At 39.4% G+C, this 23,402-nt stretch overlaps 1 protein-coding gene across 2 annotated transcripts in view; it reads left to right on the top strand.

Annotated features, from left to right (window-relative positions):
* PLXNA4 (plexin A4) overlaps positions 1-23,402 on the top strand; it is a 614,893-nt gene that overhangs the window by 87,704 nt on the left and 503,787 nt on the right. For both annotated transcript variants that reach the window (XM_069979087.1, XM_069979095.1), the window contains exon 2: positions 1,516-2,749. In XM_069979087.1, coding sequence (XP_069835188.1) covers positions 1,574-2,749 — 1,176 coding nt within the window. In that variant the 5' untranslated portion in view covers positions 1,516-1,573. The remainder of the gene's footprint in view (positions 1-1,515; positions 2,750-23,402) is intronic.

The following is a 23,402-nucleotide window of genomic DNA, read 5'->3' as shown; positions in this document are numbered from 1 at the left end:
TTATTATTATTATTATTATTATTATTATTATTATTATTATTATTATTATTATTATTTTCCAATAAAACACATTGCATTGGATTGCACTGAATACTGTGAAAGCTGGTTGCTGTTTCTGCAGCAAGTGCCTGACAAATGAATCATTTATGTTAGGGCAGAGAGAAATCCACAGTGAAGTTTGAGACCATTTTAATTTACCAGCATTAATTTATTTTGAATTACGATGAAGAAGAATCATTATCAGAAGTGTTTATAACAATTATGTTCATAAAGGCATTGCTCTCATTCCACGAGTGAGATGATATGTGGCCATTTCTAGATAAGATTTATACCATTACTCATAAATGGACCAAGACTCTTGTTCCTTCTGTTCTTCTATTTCTTAATTAACCATTAAGATTCAAGTTTATTAGTATGAACTGATCTTCTCTTCACTGAACAGAAAAAGATCAGTTATTTTACTATAGCCTCATGCACACAACAGGCTTAGGGCATAAAGCTTGGACAGAGGTGCATGGAAAATCTTGTGAGGGCAGGGCCAATATGTTTGAGATACTGTAGGATTAACATTGAGAGAAAATGGAACACATTTTGGCACAGTTGATTTCATTATCTATTTCTAGTTAAGAGTAAGATTTGCCTAATTTAAAGTGTCAATTTTGTTATAATTTTTAAAATAAAAAATAAAGCAAGTTACGTTCATTATTATTTTTTTAAATTATCATGCTGTAAAACAAAGTTATACATACTTGTATCCAGGCCGGTGTTCTGAAGGCAGTTTTAAGTCTTGTTCTGGTTGAAAAAAGAGACTTAACACAGGGAGTCCTGTGTTTCCCAGGTCATCTGAGCGCTCACAGATGGCAGCCTCTTGGTTGACAGACACATTGAGTCTTGACTCTCTGTACTGGCAGGGACTTGCTTTTTAAACAAACAAAAAAAAAATTAATGTATATTGCAAACTTGCTTCATATCACATCCCCTGCTGATTTAGATTTTGAACGACTGTGTCACTTGAATAAAAAGTCTGCTAGTCTTGATACATTTGTTGATATATATATATATATATATATATATATATTTATTTATTTACTGTATATTTTTTATTTGCATAAACCACTGTGATGTCCTGATATTGTCCCCATACACTTACCACCAATCACTGGCCTTAACAGTCAAACAAGAACATGTGACTGCTGAGGCCAGTTATTGGCTAGTGAACCCTGTGCCGAGTATGTAGGGACATCATGAGGGCATCACTTGGCTGTTAGAAGCAGCGTGGGTGCTGGACCAGGAGTGAGTGAAGGGCTAAGCATAACTGTTCTAGTTTGCCCTCCCCGCATTCTCTGCCACTGGGCTCAATGAGAGAAAACACTTGCTGCACTTAATGTATAACTATCAATGAATTTTGAATAGGATAAGTTTACTTGAATTTGTGTTTCTGAATATTCTGTCAGTATATAATATAAAATTCTCAGCGTTGGTTCATGTATTGACATGTGTTTTTGTTTCTTACAGGACCAAAGGGAGCAGACGTATTATACTGAAGATCATAAAACAATATTTGGCTACAATTATGGCATCTGTGAGATGGAGCTGGACTTGCACCATTTTCCACTTTATGTTATTAGCCACTGTGTCAGCTATTTCCCAAAAGACCTCACAGACAAAACGAAATTTTACCACTTTCTATGCTGAACAGGCTGACTGGACTTTCAATCATTTGGTAGTTGATGAAAGAACTGGACACATTTACCTAGGAGCTATTAACAGAATCTACAAACTTTCTGAAGACTTGAAGGTCTTACTGACCCACCAGACTGGACCAGATGAAGACAACCCAAAGTGTTATCCTCCAAGGATAGTCCAGCCTTGCAATGAGCCGTTGGTGTATACAAATAATGTCAACAAAATGCTGCTAATTGACTATAAAGAAAATAGGTTAATAGCCTGTGGGAGTCTTTATCAGGGTATCTGCAAACTTCTCAGATTGGAAGACCTCTTTAAACTTGGCGAGCCTTTCCATAAAAAGGAACATTACCTTTCGGGGGTTAATGAGAGTGGCTCAGTTTTTGGAGTTATTGTTTCAAACAACAATTTAGATGATAAATTGTTTATTGCCACATCTGTTGATGGGAAACCAGAATACTTTCCTACCATTTCCAGTAGAAAACTTACCAGGAACTCAGAAGCTGATGGGATGTTTGCATATGTGTTCCATGATGAATTTGTTGCATCCATGATAAAAATACCCTCAGATACTTTCAATGTGATTCCAGACTTTGATATTTACTATATTTATGGCTTTAGCAGTGCCAACTTTGTTTACTTCTTGACACTTCAACCAGAGATGACATCTCTACCTGGTTCCACTACAAAAGAGCAGGTCTATACATCAAAGTTAGTACGCTTGTGCAAAGAGGACACCGCTTTTAATTCATATGTTGAGGTTCCAATTGGGTGTGAGAAGAATGGTGTGGAGTACAGGCTTCTTCAGGCAGCTTATTTGTCTAAAGCTGGATCAATTCTCGCAAGATCTTTGGGAATCAAACCTGGTGACGACGTTCTATTTACCATCTTCTCTAAGGGTCAGAAGAGGCGAACAAAGTCATTGGATGAGTCTGCCTTATGTGTGTTTGCTCTTAAGCAAATTAATGATAGAATTAAAGAAAGACTACAATCTTGCTACAAGGGTGAAGGCACTTTAGATCTTGCATGGCTGAAAGTGAAGGACATCCCTTGCAGTAATGCGGTAAGACAAGTTGTTTATTCACATTACCTTGTATGAGTAGCAGTGACTATGTAAAGATAGAACATACATTTATCAGTCAGTAGTTCACAATTATTGGGAAAATACTTGCCTCTTTCTTCTATATCATGTATCTTGTTGGCCAATGAGAACAGGAATTACATTGTACTTTTACATTGAAAATTCCTTACAAATTCCTTACAAATATAAATCATTAAAGTGATTTATAATTTTTATAAATGGGAAAGGAAGAATGTATAGCAATTCAGGATAATATGGTAAATAGCAGGAAACAGTTAAAAGGATTGGCTATTTTTAGGTGTTTTAATGAAACATGCATTCATGATAATGATAGTGTCCTTTAAAAATACTTCTGCCTCATTATGCATAATGTAGAGGCTCTGCCCTTTGATCACCAGTCTTTTTTTCCAGGCTGGGTAAATCTCCTGTCTATAATATGATGTCCTATGAGAAGCATTTGACCATTCAATATCACTCAACCCCCTTTACTACACCCCAGGTAGTTTCTTATTCACAATGCATCCCTTTGGAGGAGGCTAAGTAATGTTATAGTCACATGCTCCTATAGAGGGTAATAAGTTATGGACAGGAGAACCATCTGGTAGGCAAAAGTGATTTCTCATTATGGGCAAACCATAATAAAGAACACAGAGGACATTTGGACAGGAGTTGTTTAGTTAAAATATTTATATGAGAGCATCAACCATTAAATCCTTTTTTACATAGGATACATGGACATACATTGATCAGCTAATACATTAAGACCTACTTTTTTGTAGCCCCTTGTGCTTTTGCCCATGAGTTATGGTCTCCACCAGACTTCCGAAAATGTCTAGCATTACATTATTAAAGGGGTTGGCCACTTTATAGTAAAATTGCTCAGTGTACAGTATTAGTGTACTCACTGTATATACTGACAGAATCTCCCTGTGTACCTCATAGAGCTAATATCAGACTCCCCTCCTCCAGACTGTACTGCCCTGCTCTGTGGTGTTTTGGTCCATAAGATTTCTTACATGGAGGAGCATGTGACCATGCCCCACCCCCCAGTGTCCACCACTGAGCCTGTATATGTCTATGGAGGACACAGGGGACAGGGCATGGTCCTCCTCCATGTCAGCCATTTTATGGACTGAAACAAAACAGAGCAGGGCAGCCCAGCCTGGTGAAGGGGAGCCTGATGTTAGCTCTATGAGGTACACAGGGAGCTGCTGTCAGTATATACAGTGAGTACACTTACTAATACTTTGTACTAACCTATTTTACTATAAAGTGGCCAACCCCTTTAAGCAATTAGTGCATGTAGAAGTAAGCGGAATGAAATCACATGGGCAAGCAAGCCATTGCATTCTGTGGTTCACTAGTTGCCATTTCTTGGATCACTTTTGTTTGATACTTAGTGGGGGTTTTCCAATTGTCAGTGATCTGAGCACTGGACCTCCATGTGGTCTCAAGAATGGGAACCTGTGTCTCTCAAAATAATTCTTTATGGGAGCTACAGAGACAACTGAACACTAGTCTTCTATCTCTGGCTGCTGCCATAGAGAATAAATGGAGCAGCAGTCATTCTAATGGGAGTCCCAGGTCCCTGTTCTTAAGATTGCAGGGCTCTGTTGGTCGGACCCCCTGTGTTCAGAGAAATTTTTCCGCTATCTTGTTGACAGGTTTAACTTTGCTAGATGGGAAAACATCTTTAAGGCCAGGTTCACACAGTGTAAGACACCAGCCGTTCTGTGACCCGGCCGAGTCACAAAACGACCGGTGCCTGTGAGGATCATCCCGGCCAGTACTGCAGTATCGGCTGGATGAACTTCAATTCTATTAAATTGGGATGCGGGCACAACCATGTGGAGGAGCCGCTTTCTCCATTGTGTGAGCTGTCTGTGTTGTGCAGCCTCAATGAATAGCAGCCGCACAAAACTGATTTGTCAGTTTTTACTGCGGCCGCTTGGGATCCCGGCCGGAGTGTATACTAAGTGTATACGCTCCCGATGGGATTCCCTCTAAGGCCTTATTTACACGTTCCGTAATTTCCGGATCCGTATTTCCGTATCTGAGTTAGTGCACATTGAAGTCTATTGGGCTATTCACACGATCAGTAGCAGAAATGGATGAAAATCAATCCGTAAAAAAAAAAGGACATGTCCTAGTGCGGACCGGGTGCGGACCCAGATTTTTTCACGGATGCTCTCATTGACATCAATTGTCTACGGATTGTTTGCGGATTGCAACATGTTTGGCATCCGTATTTCCGTAGAAAAATATGGATAACTCATGCTCCTATGTGCACAGCAGTATATAGAAGTGCTGGGATCTATAGTTCTCCGGATCTCCGGGCGGACAGCTGACGGAATTCCGCGGACATTTTCCACGAGAATTCCTCAGTCAGAACCCGCCCTATAGCAGAATCAGTAGACGAATGTATTGAGGCAGTGTTGGTGATGGTATATCAGAGAGCTGGGATCTGTAGTACTCCACAAGGTGAAGACCATACAGAAGGGTGCCTGCTCGGAACATTGCATACTTTATATTGTGCCGAATTTAGCTGACAGGCCATTCATTCACTGCTCACAGTCTCTTAATTGATTCATTGATACTTTCCTAACCACATAGTAAACACCAATTTATTGAGCTAATTGGTAATGATGATTGGCAGCTGGGCTACAAAGGTACAAGTACCAATTACCTCAATAAATTGGGGTGTTCATTGTAAACACCCCAATTTATTGAGGTAATTGGTACTTGTACCTTTGTAGCCCAGCTGCCAATCATTATTACCAATTACCTCAATAAATTGGTGTTTACTATGTGGTTAGGAAAGTATCAATGAATCAATTAAGAGCACTGAAGGCAGAACGGCACAGGAGGATCGCATAGGAGATCGCATCCTTACCGCAGGAGGGGTCTGATGATGCCGCAGGAGGGGGTCTGATGCCGCCGGAGGGGGTCTGATGCCGCAGAGGGGGTCTGATGATGCAGGAGGGTGTCTGATGATGCAGAAGGGGGTCTGATGCCGCCGCAGAGGGGGTCTGATGCCGCCGCAGAGGGGGTCTGATGCCGCCGCAGGAGGGGGTCTGATGCCGCCGCAGGAGGGGGTCTGATGCCGCCGCAGGAGGGGGTCTGATGATGCCGCTGCAGTGGGGGTCTGATGCCGCTGCAGAGGGGGTCTGATGATGCCGCAGGAGGGGGTCTGATGCCACAGAGGGGGTCTGCCATTCATTCACTGCTCAGTTGAAGTCTGGTCCAGCAACGGATGGAATACGGATGGAATACGGATGGAATACGGATGGAATACGGATGTCCAATCCGCAATTTCTCACGGGTTGTTTCAGGACCAGAAAAAAATACTGAACGTGTGCATAAGGCCTAACTACAGTGCAACGTGAAACTCCTGTTAATCTCGGCCGTTGTTACAACGGCCGTGATTAATAGTAATTTTACATTGTGTGAACTGGGAAGACCCCTCAAGATATGCAATTTATGAGTGTATTTGGCCCATTTGTCTGGGCACAGCAATACGGTCCTTGTCAAAATCTCTCTAAAAATAGAATAAAAATGTATGTTTTTCTTAGGCTGGGTTCACACTGCGTTTTTGCAATCCATTTTTTATCCGTTTTTTGCAAAAAACAGATGAAAAGAAAGTATGCATTTGTGTGCATCCGTTTTGATCCGTTTTTCCATTAACTTTCATTGTTAAAAAACGGATCAAAACGGATCCGTTTTTTTGGACGTACACAAAAACGTAGCTGACACTATTATTGTGTCCGTTAAAAAAAACGGATCCGTTTTGACCTTTTTTTTTTTACAATGGAAGTCAATTGAAAAAACGGATCAAAACGGATACACACAAATGCATCCGTTTTTTTCATCTGGTTTTTGCAAAAAACGGATGAAAAAAACGGATTGCAAAAACGCAGTGTGAACCCTGCCTAACCCCCAAAGAATAAGATATTCTCTGTAAAATGCTATGGAGGAATCATAAAACAATGTTAATGGTAAAAGTATGTACTGCGAGAAATGGCAAAATCTTACAGAACTGCAGTAATAGGAAAAAGAATCCTTGCAACCCTGACATCTGTTTATGTTCCCAACTGTTATTGCACCTATGTATCAGGTAAAGTAATACAAGCTGTTTGACAAAGATGAATCTCTGAGCCCTAAAAAAAATATATTATGAAATGAGTCAGCATAAGATTTTAGACCTAAAAATTTAATTATAATAATCACTGGAGTTTCATTTTTTTTAGGTCAGGAAATATAATAAGTATATAATAATATAGTATTTAGGTGATGCATATAATTTACTTTACATATTAGAAATCTAAATATGAAGTATAGATGCAGCAGAGCGGACTATATGATTTGGCACACTTTTAGATATCTATGTTTTACTATCTCTTGGAATACATGTGCAGTAAATGTTCAGTAATACTGTAGCTCAGCTTTAACAATGCCTCCTAGCTCTGCTGCATCTGCCTTCACAATTATGAACATTTCCAGAGACCATGCTTCCACGAAAAGTTCCGTTCTCTTCCTTTTTTAAGCTATTTAGGAATAAGGAGGGGGAAACGTAAAACAATCAGTGTGGGTCTTTTCTAACAAGCCATGGGACATAATGATCGGAAGCAGAGATAGAAACCTAGAAGAAGAGTAAGCCAAGCAGACATTTGCCTGAGGTTTACTTACAGAATAAAACATGCATAAGTAGGAAATCAAAGATAATTTTCCACTGTTGCTGTCCATCTAATGAAGCAGAGACATTATTTTATTACTTCACAGGAAGAGATAGGCTCTCAAGAGGGGAAAGAGATCAGACGTTCACTCACGGAGAGTCCCCTCTGGCAGTGAAGGGGGATCTCTGGAATGGTCGGACTCTGTTTAGTTTATCTGCTGTCAATTTCCTGGCAGTCAGATTCTCACCTCTGGCTTCTGTGATGCCCGGGGGGTTATCAGGGCCACATCGGGTTGAAGATGTGCTAAAGATATCTGTCCATACACTCACATACTAATTATGAAGGTACAAGCTAAGCTCCACATTGATGAAAAGATATTTCACAACAGCCTAGAAAGCGCTAAAAATGTTAATATTTCTTTCTGCTTAGACACTGATGTACCGCTAATGATGGGAAGCCGAATGCAGATAATGATTATAATGACCTATAATGCAGTGTAAGTGGAAGGTAAAAGAGGCCAAGATTATAAACCTGTTAAAATAAGTCTCGACATCAGGGAAGAAAACATATTTACTTCATATTTCACTCACATTTTCATATAAGTACTTATAAGATAATGAATGGGGCAGATATAAGGTGGGATTGAGTATCATCTTCTGTATATTGGGCTTCTGATAGCTATCACAATCCCTATAATACTATTATAAGGCTATTATTTAAAGTGTACTTGTTGATTCAGTACATTTCTAATGTTATAGTGAAGTTTTGATCAATGGGGATCTAGGTACTAAAATCCCCACTAAATGCTACAGCAAAAGGGGCAGAACTGGTCTCCTGAGTCCTGTGCCCCTTTAGCTTGGATCAGCCCATTTTGGCTTTCCTCGGAGAGGAGAGACAAATGTGTATAGACCGTAAACCGTTAACCCTGCCTCCCTCTGCATAGACGGCTGAGCTAAGTCAGTTTCTGCCGTAGGGACATAATACTCGTCCCTTTGTTTCAGTGATAATCAAACCTTCTAATAAGAAAGATCATACACCTATTTTTATTGTTACCTACAGCTGAGGCATGCTCTGAATATGCAGTTTCCTCCACCAGTAGAAGCCTCACCTCTTATCCAATCACAGGGCCCCGGTGGTCTTGTGTCCTCCTTGTACTTTCACCTGATCCAAGCTCTGGTAGCGTCCACTCCTCTACCCACCATTAAGAAATGGAAAGCCCTCATACCCAGTTTGGATGAGGAGGATTGAGAGTCCATCTTGAAATCACATACTGTACATTTGTACCCCCAGCTAGTAACAACTGCCTCACACAACTATACTTTATTCATCAGGCTTATCTGACTCCCCTGCGTCTACATCGCATGGAACACATCCCAGCACCGACATGTCCTAAGTGTCAGGCCCAGCCAGCAGACTTCTGGCATATGGTTTGGACCCGCCGATCCATCTCCTCCTTCTGGGGAGAAATTATACAATGTTTGTCATTAATATTTTTAATTCCAGTCCCTGTATCCCCTGCTATATGTCTTTTTGGGCTTTTGGATGGGGAAGAGTGGACGCACCATCTCGGAATATTTTTAAGCCTTGTTTGTAGCGCGAAAATCCATTGCGATCAGATGGATGGACCCATGTCCTCCTAATCTTACCATGTGAAAAATCAGGTTAACAGCATAGTGTCATATGAGAAAGTTCTTTATATACACGGAAAGTGTCCTAAGAAATTTAATAAAGTGTGGGACCTGTGGTGCCGTTCCCCTTTAAGGACACCAACCACAGTGACTGTACTGCCTGAAATATGAGCTCTACCATGCATGAATATGCGCCGGGACTTGAACTGTATGTACAATAGCAATACCATCTCGTGTGGGCAGTGGAGGAAGGATCAATGGTGAAGTATGTATGCGCCTCCGTTCCTTTACTATGATAACACACAGTTATGGACACTGGGCCCTACGTTGGTTGGGCTATGTTATGTTTTGCTTCAGTTTTTTTATGACTTACCCATGATGTTTAATGGCACTACCTCATGTAGCCTCATTGCCTTATGATATACCTGTTTTATATTTTGTACTAAATGTGAGGTATATGTGCTATACTTATCCTTAATAAAATCGAGTTAAAAAAAAAGATCATCAAGGCCAGAGCACCGTCTACGCCTCTATGGCATAGAGACTTCAGAGCAGCAATAAACAATAATTTGTTTAGGTGATTGACGCCTCAGACTGTAACAACTGTAGTCGTGGATCCGCTGTACCACCACTAGCAATGACATGAGCCACACCAGGGAGCGGAGTCTAAGGGGCTGCTTGTTTCCACCAGTGCCCACCACATGGGATGGACTTGTTGCGGCAGGTGAGGTGCAGCTGGTGATACGTAGGCATGCAAGTTGGAACACAGCAGGACTCACTGCTTGAACCAAAATAGCAGACATAGGCAGAACTGCAGCTTGCTGGAACCAGGAACAGCAGTATACAGCAATGGCAGGAATCACAGAGAGCTGGGGCCACACATACTTATGGGAAGAATGCAGAGGCTCCAACAGGGAATGTCAGGACAGGTGCTTTATTTATAGGGCAGGTGATTGTGCACTAACCAATTAGGGACGCACTGTCCCTAAACCTGTGACAGCCGGCGCACGCGCACCCTAGGAGGAAGAGATATGCACGCCTGCCAGGACAAAGCAGCAGCAGTGCCGGGCCCCTGCACGTGGGTGCAGCATCTGCAGAAGACACCCAGTGGGAAGGGCGCGTGCAGCGGCGGCCCCAGGCTCAGGGGACCGCTGCAGCCCTAACTAAAACCTCATTAGAACCCTTTAGCACAATTATCAAGAGAATAGTAAATTAACTCTTAATTCTTTCTTTTACTCTGTTATGTATAACCAATGCTGTGTAAAAAGTAAATCTAATTGTATCTATACAGTGTGAGGTATGGGACAGAAAATCAGTGTCACTGATCTATCACTAACTGAACTGAAGACTCTGCCCATCTGTCTCTGCAAAGCCAGAAGCATAGGAAAAAGGCTGCATTAAGAAACCAGATTAAAGGGGAAATAGGAATCAAGATGGCAGACAATTTATGCATTCCATATTAACTAAAATAGTCTCTACTTTATTCTAAAATGACTGGCAATTTATGCATGCCAAATCAAGTAAAATAACTGTAAAAACAGACTATTCTCTACTATATAAGCAAAAAAGCTTCTTTTCTGGACTGCTTCTTTAAATAGGTCCTGATTAGGTAGGATTTACTGGGTACAAGTCTTTCTAAATAACAGTTATCATTGAAAGGTCGCCCACATTAGTTTTATTGCTCTACTTGGTATAATATCCTGATATATATCCAGCTTTCAAAAGCATAATAGAATAGTTATAGTTCCATGTCAGGTCAAGATATATTACTCTACCACGTGTTGCTGCCCCTACTGGTGTAGTAAAGGTTACAAGCAGCAGCGCTGTTTATCTATACTATGGAATGTCGTATTCCTTTTACCCTTCCACTGTAATAAAACATGAAAATTCAATTTCTTTACTTAAAAAATGTCTTTTATACATAGTAGCTAGAAATGTAGTATAGGTTAAATACAGGTTATCCTGCATATTTTCTTGTAAATGTACAGTGGCCTGGCGTGCACCAGCCATGAAACTAAGTAAGAACTTTGCTTCAAGCTGCACACTTTTCTGACTGCAAGGGGTGTTTTTGGCAGATGCTTAGCTCCTGTTTGCCCTTTTCTGTCTTCTTTGGGAAAAAGGAGAACACAATTTTGCCTCAGGGAGCAAGGAATGTAGTAGATATAAATGTTGTTTGTTCTTGAAATACTCAGTTACATTGCTAAATTTATAACCATCAGTTATGCACTTTGGGGTGACAGCTTGCAGCAAATGTATGTTTATATGTAGTGAAATCCATATATTGCTTTAGGCTTTGTTCACATTAGGAGCTTCTATTGTGGTTGCCTCCAAAAATCTTGGACAAAAAATAGTAGTATTTTGTGTGGTTAAATGCTGGAAACCCAATGGACCTTATTATAGTCAATGTCAGAAAACCTACTATATGCATCTGTTATCATGGATCAGCCACTGCCATCATTTGTCATGTTGGTAATGAACAAGGAATGTGCCATTAGATTTTGTAGAGAGGAAACGAAAGCAATGTTGTTAAACATGCTCCTATCAAACTTATCTATTTCACTGGATAGAAGGAGATTCTAAAAGCATTTGGGCTATAAGTAAATTGCTCATTAAGATTCATCTGGGTAGTGCTATCCTGGCTCTTAGCGTGCCCTTTCCACCTTGATGGACATCTAGCCCACAAGCTATTGTTGATGTCAAATGCCTAGCAGTATCTCATATACAATGCAATTTTTTATTTAGGGTCACCTATCAACCTGTAATATATTTGGACACAGTAAGGCTATGTTCACACAGTGTCAAAAAAAAGAAAAGAAAAGGAGTCTATTTAAAAGGACGTCCGATATTGCCACAATTTAACTGGCTGCATTGAAGTCAATGGAATGACGGTCATCCAATGCACACAGTGTATAAAATAATGGACTTTGCGCAGACGTCAAAATAATGATCATGTCAATTATTTTTGGACGTCTCTTGCAAACTTACTTTTTTGTTGATCACACACATTTTTTCTTTTGTCACCGTCCTTTCACCATTTTTACTAATAAATTCAATGGACTTTTCAATGAAAGACACACCCAAAGGCCAATTAGTAACCTAAACTAGAATAATGTACCAACAGCTGTTATTGGCGTGTGACCAGACTGCTAAATGGCATCCGTAATTTTAGGCTCAAAATGACAGATGTCACTTTAAACAGAGCTGAAAAAACGTTGTGTGAAATTGTTGTTTTAAACTTTGTATAGTGCCACCATACTTCTGAAAGTAGTAGAGAGTGTTTATTGCTGCATGGGAAGAATAAGCCGGGAGAAGTTGCACTCAGCGCATTCCTCTCCTGGCTGTGTCATGTGAGGAGATGGCTGCATAATGGCCGTTGTGGAACATACCTCCTCACATAGACTCAGGCCGGGGAGAGGATCACACAGCGGCCCATGCTACTGATCAGTCAGGGTCTGAACGCTCACACTCTGACCGATAAAAACTTTTGACACGTCTCTCTCAACTGTCAAAAGTTTTTTTTTCTTTTTTCGTTACAGGTACACTGTAGGTCAAGTAGTCAGTGGATTGTGGTCCCATTTGTAGTTACTTGCTTTGCCCTCATATGCCCACATATAAAATAGCGGAGAGAACAAAAGCGAAGAGTTGTTAATAGTAAACATAGCTATTTTTTTTACATATTAGTTTAATTTTTTATGACCAAACCCTGCCTTTTCTGTGTTGCTTTGTAATTTTCATAGTGGAATTTTTGCTGAAATGAAACTTATGTAAGTGATGTCATGCTTAGGCCCTATCATATACATTAAATATGTTATAAAAGAGGGAATAACCTGAATTGACTGTTCCTATGGCAGCCAGAACTGTACAGCAGATGGCTGTGTAACATAAATATGACCAATTTGCTCATTTTACATGGTGCCTGGATAATGGTAGACCAGGTGAAATCATTATAGAGCTCTATTATGCCAACGTTCTGTGAAATTAACAAATCTATGTGAATTAAACTTGTTATTCTGTTCCAACATAAGACACAAAACTCCATTTACTAGTCAAGCATGGATAGCATTAGAAGTCGGAGCAAAAAGTGCTTTGAGAGCAGTTGGAAAAATAGAAAATTGTTCTTTAGAAGAAAGATACATATAATATAATTTAACGGAGAGTTGAGTTTTAAGATGAAAAGGTGTCACCTTTCTGCTTGCTAACAGTATTCTCTAATGATGCCTTGTCCGAATGAATCGCACGTCGGTTCAAAAAATTGTACAACAAGTGCACTGTTCCTACTTTTTCAGCAAGAGATCAAGTTTTGACAATTAAATTACTATATTCAAGCCTTTCCTGTTTTCTGAAGCCTTTCTGAAAAAATATAGCGAGTGGTTGAATAAATGAAAAGTACAAGAAAAAAACAATAAAGGACATAGGAAAAGAGTAGAGGAAAGTCAGAATGGAAAGTAGATGGGAGAAAGGAAGTTTGTTTCTTGTAAGTTATGATTTCCAGGTGAAAGGGGAAGAAAGCAATACTCAGTGAAGCATAGGGATGACAAATGGGACAAAGGACAGTTCCCTTTACTATTATATTTTGATTTAGTCCCTCCATGTTCTGCAGCTCTGTACAAAGAATGTAGTCATACATAGTGACTCCAACTCCATAGTGCAGTTTTCATCACCAGTGTGGTTTGGGAAAAAGGTGATGAGAAGTCTACATAGGAAGAACATACAAATTCTAGGTTATTGGTTTGTGGTTAAAATCAAACCCATAATATAGTATTGTTAAAATGCTCCTCAACTTACAAGTAAAATTGATGCATTATCTGACACATACAGTAAGTAGGTCCACATTATGTAATACAAACATCCCTTGTTCATATCTATGGTACTCCAATGATATGTTTTAAGGGAGTTTGTAAGGACTCTCACTGTTATTGTATGCCTGGCGCAGACACAGAATTTGCAGATAGGGCTAGCTGCTGTAAGCTAAACCCAGTGCATCAATCAAGAAATGTCAGGGAGGAAAAGGGGATGCTCCTGGATGTGGCACTTTAGCAGTTTAGCACCTTCTCTTAGCTACTTGAAGAAAAATGGGATTTTATTTGTTTTTTTAAGTATTGTCAGCTACTACATGGATATCATTTAGTTTATTGCCTGATTATTTTTTCAATAATTTCTGTTTGTAGCCGCACGGCTGTATCAGTACTGTCCTGCAAACTTTAAACACTTTAGACTCTTCCATCATCATATTGATACATGCTGCCAGGAGGTCTACTGCGCAGCTTCACACTCCTTAGGCTGCGTTTACACACACAGATTTCTGACCAATTTATCTGACAGTTTTTTAAGGCAAAGCCGGGAATGGATTCGAAATGAGGAGAAATCTCAATCTTTCCTTTTTAAGCTGTTCTCTGTTTATAGTCTGTTCCTGGCTTTGGCTTCAAAAATCTGTCAGATAAATTGGTCAGTTACCTGTAAGTGTAAACTTAGGGTCCGTGGATTACGGAGCGTGTGAATGACCCCTAAGTGTTCTCTATCACTTTCTGATAAAAGTGACAATAAACTATGGCAGGGCAAACCTGCCATTATTCCTGAAGCATTCAGATTCTCCTATAGACTTGTGCAATGTTGTAGAATACAGTACACAGGTGCCAGTCCACATAGGTGACTACCTAGCCAGTATTTAAATCTTTATTTATACTCCCCAGTATATCTATTCATACTTGGTATTTTGCCCTTCAACTTCTATGCATTTTCACCAAGAGGTCTTGATGGTCCAGTAGTAGCCCAAGAATATCTTTGGAGCCAGTGAACTTAAATGCCTCCCTGGAGGCCATAAACTTTTGCTGCAAATAAGGATTTTTAATGTAAAGCTGTGTATTTATAACATTTGTTTTTATACCATCTTGGCAAATAAAACACAGCCTATAGAGTGGTTACATTGTGTTGCATTGTCTATACATGTTATAAAATAAATTGCTAAACCACAGTCTCCCTTCTATTATAAAGTAAATGCTACCACACATGGTATTTTTCAAAACAAAGAGAATCCTACAAAAAAATGTAGTACTATGCATGTGCAACACGCAACGTTTTCCAGATATAATAAGTGAGAGAGGGTGGTCTCTTAAAATCCAATTTATTTCTGCTAATGAGGAAATGACATACAAGAATCAGAATGTCTGATTGAAAGGTCAGCCCAGTAAGCATATAATTTTATTTTTGCAGCCACCCGGATTCTAATTATTTCCCCAAGGCTTGTGTTCAATGTCACAAATTCAACAATAGAAATATGTTAAAAGGAAGGACTGTTCCAAGTTAAAGCTTGGGAGACATTAATTGAATTACTAAATGACTCATCGATGTTTAAATACAGCATTTACAATAATGCCCTATACACATCTGGATTTCTGGACTTCTGCTAAAGAATAATAGAAAGAGAAAAAAATACAATAAGAGAAAACACGAGGATATGTTTTTATGCTATGAATATTAACCATCAGCTAAATCTCTCTGTTTACAAGAAGGATATAAACAAAACTTATGTTAAACTTATAGCTGTCATGTACATATCGTTGTGCTCCTAAAGGATGTATATTTTAATATAAATATGGAAAAACGCAGGCCTAGATGCATAGACAAGAAATACGGGCAATATTAGAGATCAGGGTAATTCATGCATACACATTTAGGTGAAGATCCACCCTAGGGTCACATCACATACTATATTAGGGGGATGTATCAGTAATGTCTTAAAAAAAATAATAAAATTTGAACATAAATTTGGAAAATAGTAGCAAAATTATCCGAAGCTTAAAGGTGCTTTCCCATCCTACAAGGGTAAGATGGAAAACAGAATAGGGGATAACTTATTGATTGCAGATGATCTGACCACCAATGCGCTCAGGGGGCCGACGTCTCCTATTAGAATGGGATGGCGGGTCATGTATGCACCACTCCATTTATTCTCTATTCATTTCATTCTGTTCATTCTCTGAGTCCAGTGTTCAGCTGTTTCCACTGCTCCCATAGAGAAGAAATGTAGCAATGATGCACATGTAGGACTTGTTGCTCTATCCTAATGAAAGATTCAGGTTCCTGTTTTTAAGTTTGTGGGGCTAGGATCCTTACACTGATTTGTTTGTCATAAACATTTCTAGTTAAAGAAACAAATACTTAAAACACGGTAACTTGATTGGCAACTATCCAGTCACTTTGAGTCTGGATTCTTTACTAAATTAGCAACCATTGCAGTGGAAATGTAACTTTATATGGATGCCATTTAAATGATTAAAAGTGCAAGTAAAGGATGGATGTGCTGAATCTGCCAGGGTATGAGCCACTCTCTGTCCTAACACATGGAATAGGGTCCTGTGTGAGCGACCAATATCTTTATCTTCTATATGTCGCAATAAGGCATATGGACAAAAGTTGTCATTGAGTGAGTACCTACTTAGGAGAGAATACTGCCTTTAAGTGACAATAAAAAATGACCTTACACATATTTTTCTTTATAGTGTACTGATTTTAGTTGCATGATATTTTCTCATCCATCAAATGTCACACGTTTAAAAAAAAAAAACACTCTGAAGAAGAGTGCATTATCCACTTCACTAAAAGCTCGGCCAAATCCACACTCATTAAGGCTCTATCCATATTCAAATAGGCTTGGGTGGTAGTGTGGTTTTCAAGAAAGAGACCATTGTATATAATGCTGTAGTGGAAAGTGTTAAATCAATAGCACCACTTCTCCATGAGCAATCTAATTCTGCAACGTGAGTGCAGCTAATAGCTCTGGAATAGAAGATGATGTTATGTGGTGCATCCTTGCATCCCAACTGCTGCTCAAGTAACATCAAGTGAGTACCATGACGTTTCATGCAGTTATGTGTAATTCCACCGATACTTTAGAACTGTTTGCTGCCGATCAGCACTATCTGATAAATCCGTAGGCTGTGCACTCATCCTCATTTATGCCTCCCATTATTGTATTGCTCATAAATGTGACATTTTCTACTGAGCACCACTTTGTTGTTACAGAATACACTTTACGGAATCCTATGTAACTTAAAGGGGCATTCCACCCATATGCCCAATCAACTTCCCACCTATTTACGTCCTATAGACTCCATCTTATGGTCAAGCAGATTCTGCCGTCCACCCGAAGAATGAAAAGGTTAATTGTTTGGGCAGATGGTGGAATCTGCCTGACCATAGAATGGAATCTATGAGACCGGCAAAAATTCAAGTGGGAGTGGGGGGGTGAGCAGCTTAATCCGCGGGGAGTTCTCTGCAAGAATTCCGTAGTGTGCACATACCTTCAGTGTACTTTGACTTGTACGGGATCTGGCTTTACATTCTTGCAGAAGATTTTTAATTCCCTTCCCACTTAACCCTGCAGCTGCCAGGCTAATACGTTACATGCCAGCGTTCCCACTTGCTTCTAAGGCTCCCGGCTTCCTGGTGTCCCGCTCAACCAGGACACAGGACTGCAGCAGATTTAGCTGCGGAGCTCACAGCATGAAATCCACTCTGAATCCTGTACATGTGAACACACCCAAAATGAACCTTTAATGGAGCAGCAGGGAGTGTGTTTAACCACCTCTCAATTTATACTACTTACTGTGGTATTGTGGTTGGGTGTAATAGGGAAGCAGTAGACCCCACCCCCCCACCCCCACACACACACTAGTATTTATCATTTATCCATTGGAGTTTGGCTCAAATACCCATTTCATGTATATAACTTAATGGGATTTCTTAGTAAAAAATGTAAATGCCTGCCTCTCTGGGATTAAATGAAGATATGGCACTTCTTTATGCTCTGGCAGATTACAAAAGTCTGCACGTTATTAGTTTGTAAATTTCAGACGTGTGTAGGAGGAGAATCAAAGTACTTGTGCTTCCTCATAAATTCCTTCTATGTTGATTTATGAGGATCCAGATCATCACAGTGACTGTAAGAAGATTTTAATACTTACAGTATGTCAGCCACATAAATGCAGAACAAAATGAATGCCAGGAATAAAAGTGACAAATCCATAAATAGTATTTGTTGCCTAAAACCAATAAGGATCTGCAATATATACATACATTGTGCCTTCTCTGGAATATGTTAATGGTCTAGGACAGCATCAAGTACCTTGACCCTATTGCTCTTCCTGTAGAATACAGCCCCCGTCCCATAGCAACAGCTTCACCTTTAAATCATGTTCCAGAAATTATTTTGCCGAGAAAAAATCCAGCATTTATAAAATCTTATGGTGATCTAAATTTGGTTTAGGGAAGGAAAATGGGGTCAGATTATAAAGTACAATGGGCTTGTATGACAACATCTGGCCTTAGTATAGCTTTCCATAGCATAATCTATCCACACAAGTATGGAACACCCTTTTACTGTATGCTGAAATAAAGTACATCTTTTCATAGTCACAATTGATGTGCGCTCTGTCGGCATAACTAGGAACAAAAAGTATAAAATATTTCAGATCCAGATCCTTGTCTTAACCTTGGATATATTTATATACCCTAATTAGGTTAAACACTGACAAATATAGGCTGCCAGCAAGAAATAGGATGGGACCAACGCTTCTTGTCACATAATTAAAGTACCCTTTGATTCTTTCAACCAAAATGACAGAAAAGTTACAAAACTACATTACTGATCATTGAATTGCACCAATAGAATAGCTTTGTAAAAGATTTTATCTGGCATATCTTCAATGCTTGGCACATTTAATAAAGTTATAATAGATAATGTCCTGCTTGTCTACTTCAATAACATTGGCATAGGGTTTTAGGGTAGTTTCACACATATACCCAGATTTACTATAGACAGTGTAAAATAGTCTGGTGCATCCATGCTGTCTTTGTACAACTTTTAAGTTGACTTAAAGGAGAAGTCCAGACAAATGTTAAAATCTGGCAGCTGGCAGGGGGGAATTTGAACACCATTTATGTAGCAATTTCACTGAAATTGCTAAGAAAAGACATAAAAAACCTTATGTCTGAACACAGCCTTAGAAACATAGAACACAGTAAGGAGAAAATGACCACCTGGTTCAACTAGTCTGCCACCCATGGTCGTTTACTCTAGCTTCACCAGATCAAGGTGGCGGGTTAGAATAAGTCCTAATGTCCGCCATAAAAGTCAATTCAGTGGTCATTAAAGCTTTACTGTCATAAAAAAAAGAAAAAAAAATGCACGTCAGACAGACATGTTGAAAAGTTTTATCGGTCAGGGTTTCTGTGCTGAGACCCCCAACAATAGCTAGATTGTCACTAAATTTGTCATATTGAAAATGTTGGGCTTGGTACTCATTGCAGGAGGTGGGTTCCATTATAGTGTATGTAGTCAGTTACTTACAACATGATGGACTGAGTGATGATCTAGCCATCGGTGGAGGTCTCAGCACCAACACCCCAACTGATCAAAACTTTTGACATATCTGTCCTATTTTTTTTTGTGTCTGGGCCCTGTAGACTTGAACAAGTCCATATAAAATCCACAAATGTCACAATAATCACATATGTTTGTAAGAGACCTAATGCTTTAAAGAGGTATTCTGGCATGAGAAAACATTTGATATAGTGCTGCAGTTATTTAGAAAATATTAAAGAGCTTATTCTTACCTCTTCTCCTCTGTCCTTCTGCGGTGTCTTCAGGTCCCACACTGAGCAGGTCCCACTCTGAGCAGTAAGAATAGGCTCTTTAATATTTTCTATATACTGTAACTGCAGCACAATATGAAAAATTTCTCATACCAGAATACCTGTTTAAAGTATTATGTCCCGGCGCCACTGCTGAGACTCATCTCAGAAGTGACAATGACTGGCTTAGTCGGGACAGAGCCGCAGCGAGTGATTGGCTGAATAGGCGGTGACTGATGAGACGAGTCCATCTCTGAAGTGGAGGAGGAATCATTCAGTTGGCGCACCCAGACACGGTACAGCGGGACATTGGGCAATCACGGGGAGGTAAGTATAGCATTTTTATTATTTTCACTGCAGCAATATATAAAAAGTTTTCTTATGCCAGAGTACCCCTTTAAAGTGTGTCTTACAAATGACCTATTATTAGCCTGCAGCCACAAGAGTATTGGTGGAGCAGGGAGCTAATAGTTCCGAGCTTTGTAAGTGTCACTGTGAGCTGCATTTAACTGTGCTCATCAGGAGAGCTCCCCGTTAAAAGGCCACTTGCAGCACCCAGTGCAAGGAGAGCAGGACACATGGGGGCCATCCCGGGATGGCAAGACATTGTAAACTATATATAAACACCAGCCAGACAGGTGATCTGTAACCCAGACAATGAGCTGACAACAATAGAAGAAGGAGGTAAATGAATGTAGAGTGGTGCCTTGGATTACCAGCATAATTCGTTTTTGGGACCGTGCTTGTAATCCAAATCCACTCTTAAACCAAAGCAAATTTTCTTATAAGAAATCACTGATATTGGTTCCACACCCCAAAAATAAACAAAATAAAATTTTCTATTCTGAATAATATATAGTTACTGTATAGTATAGAGATCAGCATGTGGCGTATAATGTAAAGTAAGTGCATAAGGATGAAAAAATAACAGCAGTTTATAGATACAGTATGGAACTGCAGATCTTAATAATGCAGTAGCATAGTACAACAGGCTAGAATAGAGAAACAGGGCTGCAATCAGAGGACTGTATGGAGAGTGCTGTCAAAGGACTGTGTGGACATCATGACGGGTTCACCATGACCAATCAGGAAGAGAGAATCACAGAGCTGTGCAAAAGGACAGTGACAGAAACTTTTCTATACAGCAGTGGGAATGGCTGAGTGTAAGTGCAGGCACATTATAGCAGCAGTGTCTATAGCTGAGTGTAGGTGCAGGCACATTAATACAGAAATGGAGAGGATGGAAAACACAAGAGACTGCAGGGAGCATGAAGTAAGAAGGAAGTATATCTGCCATGATTTGAAAGGTGAGGGAGACTTCCTGGGTCAGGGTACAGAGCTGTAGACCCAGCTATGCAGACCATGCCGCTCCCCCTCCCACCCAGTACAGGGAGCTCTTAAACCAAAGCAATGCACTTAAACCAAGTTACAATTTTGAAAAACTGTGAGCTCTTCTTGCAAAACGCTTGTAAACCAAGTTACTCTTAAACCAAGATACCACTGTATTTGCAAAAATATACAACTTGAAAAGCTCTAGGAAATTAACTACATTAGTTGAGATAGGAGTACCCCTTTAAGGCCAGCGAATGGGCTTGGAAGCATTCATTTGAATGTATAACTTATCTGTTTTCCCTTCTTATAAAAAACTGTGCTTTTACTACTTTAACATAGATTGCTAACATATACCTAACTATTGAATGAAATGTTCTGTTAAAGGTGGTTTCTTCTGGGACTTATACAGTATATTGATAGCTTTTCCTTGGGAAAATGTCCACCATTAAATAGCTGTCTAATTTTCAATTTGAGAATCTCCAAAAACATATGGTTAATGGTCACTAATTTCTTTAAAATTTTAGGCTTTCCCCTTTTGGTTTAGTGGTATAGCACATATATTATACAGTAACTAGATAGATAGATAGATAGATAGATAGATAGATAGATAGATAGATAGATAGATAGACAAAATGAGTTGTTTTTCTCAGTTTACTGCAAAACTAGGAAACCAGAGAGAGTCCTTAGGGAAATACTGGGACAGAGGTATCCATTGATTTGTATGCCAGTCTGCCTATGCTGTCCACATCAACAACCATAAAAGACACCGCTCATGAAAATGATGTCAACATCCATTTGGAAGGATGCTTAAGAAAGTGTGCATAAGACTAAAAGCTGAGAGGAACACAATTGTTATTCATAAAGTCAAGGCAATATTCTTGGTGTGGAAGTCCCTAGGGCCAGATTCAAGCACCAGAGGTTCATTGCCCCTACAACTTCGAACTTTTTCAGTCGTTGTACCAATCTGTTTTCCAGAATGTCAAAGTAATGAGAATACAGCACTAGAATTTCACTAAAGCAGCAAGTCACATTTCTGATTCAGATGTATGTGACAGTTTTTACAAGGTACTACACTAAACCACTGGAATATTTTCAGCTATTTCATACTGGGTTTTCACTGGAATTTTATACAATAAAAGATAGTAAGAAGTAAAGCAAAACACATGCTGTGAAGGCAGTCACCCAATGACTATGTTAGAATGCTAAAGTTTTAGGTATCTATATTTTATCTTTTCTGTTACTCATTGATTTGGGCTAACCTTCTATGTTCAGTCTAATCTCTGCCTTTTTATTCTTCTGAACATCTGCTGATAGATGGGTTGCCTCTGAAAACCATACAAAACATATGTATCAAAGGTACTTTAGATAGAAGAGAAAGCTACATATCAACCCGGCTTTCTCACGGAACAGCATTAATATCGCAGGTTGTACATCCCAAGACAGTATTGTTAGTATTCTGCCCTCGAAGATTGCCATCCCACAAGCTTTCCACCAGCCTTTTGATTTATTTATTTCCTGAAATCAAATGACAGCAGAATCCCGAAAGACAAAACATACTTCAATTCTGACTCCTTCTCTGAACAAATCCAGACTTTAAAAGCCGTAATCTATTCAATATGCTTGGGAGTGGTTTGTAGTTTCCGTATAAACACATACAGCTCCATAAATATATTTTGTTCATAGGTTTTCATGGCTCAGTAATGACCTGTCATCCTTCCTAACATGTCTGTCTGTAAACATTTAAATTCTCCATGAAATAATTCTGGGGCATCTACAGTATGTCTTAAAACTCTTCATTGTGCCTCTTGGAATAGCACAAGGACATTGACAATTGTCAAATTTAAGAGACACACCTCATTTACAGTGGGAATATTTTAGGATTTTCCATTGCAACATTTGTAAGCAGATTTTTCATTATTTGAAACCTTTAAGTAAATTGTCAGCTTTTGCTTACTGCAACTTTTCGTATTCCTGCAAACCAACTTATTCTGACAAGTTTTAAATAAGATGTTTCCTAAAGAGGCATACTTTAATTCTTTTCAGGCCAATGTACCAAAATCACTGTGCATCAAAATCACTGTGCCATTACTGCCAATAGATTTATTAGTACATGCAGTGGATGGCATGGGCACTGGAGCTGTAATATATAGTAGAAAATTTAATTCTGTCTGTTTGTGCTCTGAGATTCTGGGATCAATAGACAGTGCACCTATGAAGTTTGACAGTAGAAAACCCTTCAGTGCCCCACTATATGCTGGTGGGGTTCCATGGCAGCCAGTGGGGTCAATGAAACAACTGTAGCTGGTTGTGTTGCCTCTGTTTTACACTCTTGCTTTGGTATGTGATGTCCCATTTCTGTCATAGTATTGA

The sequence above is a fragment of the Dendropsophus ebraccatus genome, chromosome 1 (assembly GCF_027789765.1).
Source record: "Dendropsophus ebraccatus isolate aDenEbr1 chromosome 1, aDenEbr1.pat, whole genome shotgun sequence".
Lineage (NCBI taxonomy): Eukaryota > Metazoa > Chordata > Amphibia > Anura > Hylidae > Dendropsophus > Dendropsophus ebraccatus.
The sequence above is the reverse complement of the archived record's forward strand: the minus strand, read 5'-3'. Positions and strand labels throughout refer to the sequence as shown.